This window comes from Peromyscus californicus, unplaced genomic scaffold, assembly GCF_007827085.1.
Source record: "Peromyscus californicus insignis strain IS unplaced genomic scaffold, ASM782708v3 Scaffold_19__1_contigs__length_69161282, whole genome shotgun sequence".
Lineage (NCBI taxonomy): Eukaryota > Metazoa > Chordata > Mammalia > Rodentia > Cricetidae > Peromyscus > Peromyscus californicus.
Window position 1 is genome coordinate 1,226,279 of NW_026294491.1, and position 2,927 is coordinate 1,229,205.

The 2,927-nt window shown below is 49.1% G+C and overlaps 1 protein-coding gene across 1 annotated transcript; it reads left to right on the forward strand.

Moving 5' to 3' along the window:
- The first annotated feature begins 238 nt into the window (after nt 1-238).
- LOC128114192 (H-2 class I histocompatibility antigen, Q10 alpha chain-like) lies at nt 239-2,487 on the forward strand. Its single transcript, XM_052744024.1, has 5 exons — nt 239-311; nt 540-809; nt 1,069-1,344; nt 1,899-2,174; nt 2,300-2,487. The coding sequence occupies exons 1-5, from the start codon at nt 239-241 to the stop codon at nt 2,485-2,487; spliced, it is 1,083 nt and encodes a 360-aa protein (XP_052599984.1).
- Nucleotides 2,488-2,927: the final 440 nt, after the last annotated feature.

Sequence of the window (2,927 nt, forward strand, 5' to 3'; positions counted from 1 at the left end):
GTAAGCAACTTGTCCTCATACACTGCTCCTAGGATCTGAGGTCCCAGAGCTGGGTCTGAGCCAGGAAAGCAGGGCCCAGGAGATTCCTCTTCCAGGAGTTCATCTTTCCATGACCCAACCACAATGCTCTCTATCACTACCATTGGGAATTCTTAGAGAAGTCAATCAGCCTCATCCATATCAAGATTATAAACTGAACACACACTAGCAGAGACTCAGTGTCCACTCTTCAAGCAGGATGAAGACCTTAGTTCCCAAGGCTCTCCTCCTGCTGATCCTGACCAACCTGGCCCTGACCAAGTATCCAGAGGGTGAGTGTGGGTGTCAGGAGGGAAAGGACCTAACCTGGGAAATGAAAGGACTCCACCCCTGGGGCTGCAGCACAGGAAAATCTGTCTCTCCCCTAGCCTAGCCAGGACCTTCTTTATTTATTTAATATCACAGCCCCAGTTCCTGCTCACGTCTCTTTTGGGAGGAATGTGGGGAGCAGCGTAGGGTCCTAGGAGGGAGGTCTAGATCTAAAGGCCCACTGCACCTAGGTTCACACTCCCTGCGCCTTTTGCATACTCTCCTCACCTGGCCTGACCTGCTGGAGCCCCAATTCATCTATGCTGTCTATTTGGATGACATTCATGTTTCGAGATACAACAGCAGAGAAGAGCCTCCAAGGATGGAACACTGTGCACCATGGGTGGATCCGAAGGAGCCAGAGTACTGGGAGATGATGACCCAGAACATGCTGAGAGTAATAGACATGTACGACAACATGCTGAAGGAAATGCTTCACATCTATAATCAAAGTGAAGTTGGTGAGTGAACCTGAATCAGAAATCCTAACTTTCTAGCTCCCAATGGGTTTGCTCCAGTCCCCCATATCCAAGATTTACCCGAGTAAATGTAACCCATGTAAACTAGGCTACAAAGAGCCTTGGGACACTGACCTGGTTTTCTGCACAATTTAAGCTCAAATGTGGCCATTTACAAAGGCCAATTGGGAGGGACGGAGTCACTGGAGGGCCCCAAGGGACCTGACCCTGTAAGAATGGCTGACAGTATGGACTTGGGCAGGAAATCACACAGTCCAGATCCTGATGGCCTGCCATATGTTGCCTGGAGGGAGCTTCAGTCATGGACAATATGAATTACTCTTCAATGGCCATGATTACATTGCACTGAATGAGGACCTGAGAACTTGGACTGCAGTTGGCAAGGCAGCTGAAATGCTGAGGCAAAATTGGGAGGAGTCAGGTATGGCACAATCTTCGAAGACTTTCATAGAGGGTGAATGTATGCAGTCGATCCTCGAAAAGTTGGACTACGGGAAGGAGATTTTGCTGAGAACGGGTAAGGAAAGAAACTACCACTCCTGCACTGAGCCCCTGTCCCCTGAGGAGTCCTCCTCAGAAGGGAGAAGCTGGAATACTAACTGAGTCTTGCATCAAAGGGGAAGAGTGTCATGGGTTTCCTAATTCAACAAGAGAGAGGGACTCTCCAGAGGGCTAAGCCTTCACTCAGGATAGATCAGTCTGTCAATTAAGCAGCATTTCCCTTCCATTTGCCTTGTGAACCATGATCTCTGTCATGCCTGTTCACTGTCCATGTACTGTGGAGGTCTGAGCCCAGTGTTGCTGAGTCTGAGTCTCCATCCAGTCAGAACCAGAAGTCCATATTCATAGAGGGAGATCCAGAGTCCCCTGCTCTGTGCTGGCTCACGCTAATTCTGAAATTTTCCAAGGAATAGATTGCCCCATCCTTGTCGTGAGATTAGGCTGATGGGTGGAGTCTGCATCTCTCCTTCTAGCCAACTCTCCCATCCATTCAAACCAAGGTTACATGCACAGTGATGGATATTCAGGAAGAATGCAAAAAGCCTGAATTTTCTAATTTATTCCCTTCAGATACCCCTAAAATGCATGTGACCCATGAGGTCAGAGCTGATGGGAAAATCACTCTAAGGTGCTGGGCCCTGGACTTCTACCCTGCTGACATCACCCTGACCTGGCAGAGAGATGGGAGCAACCAGACTCTGGATATGGAGGTGATAGAGACCAGGCCCGCAGGAGATGGAACCTTCCAGAAATGGGCAGCTGTGGTGGTGCCTTCTGGGGAGGAGCAGAGATACACATGCCATGTGAACCATGAAGGACTGCTTGAGCCCCTGACCCTGAGATGGGGTAAGGAGTGGGAGTGAGCACAGGCCTATTGCACAGAGCGTAGGAGTATTTGGGAGAAATGGATTAAGATCATGAATGACAGGTGCACATCAGAAGCCTCACTGTTCCTTCCATTCTTCTGTCAGAGCCTCCTCAGCCCTCTGTCCCCATCATGACAATTGTTACCGGCCTGGTTCTTGGAGCTGTGCTTATGGGAGCCATGGTGACTTTTCTGATATGGAAGAGGAGGACTAAAGGTAAGGAAAGGGCAGGGTCTGAGTTCAAGTCTCCATGGGAATATCAAGTCCAGCTGAGAGTGTGCCCTGCCACATGAGAGCAAAGTTTCCTCCACACAGTTGCTTATTCAGTCTTGTGCTGATGTGCTGACATTGACTCTATTGTGAAGGAAATAATGCACAGATTCATCACTGCAGTGATAGAGATGGCAGAGGCCTGATACTCAGCTGTCAGAGGTCAGATGGAAAGGTTCCTACTTAGAACACATATCCAGGAGTCCAGTTAGTCCTCCTCATGTACAATCTACTATCATGTTTCCTCATCTTTCTCTGGATCTGCAGTCACAGTTCTGGAAACTTCCCTGAGATAAGGAACAGGACATCCCTCTAGGCCTTCTAGATCCTGATGCTTCCATGAGCTCTAATACAAGGGAGTATTCCCAGGGGTAAACGGTGAGGCAGCTGTGTTCAAGCTTGCCAGTCATTATACTGGGGCCTCAACCCTGAGACACCTGTGGCAGTGTATATAGGAGCCCAT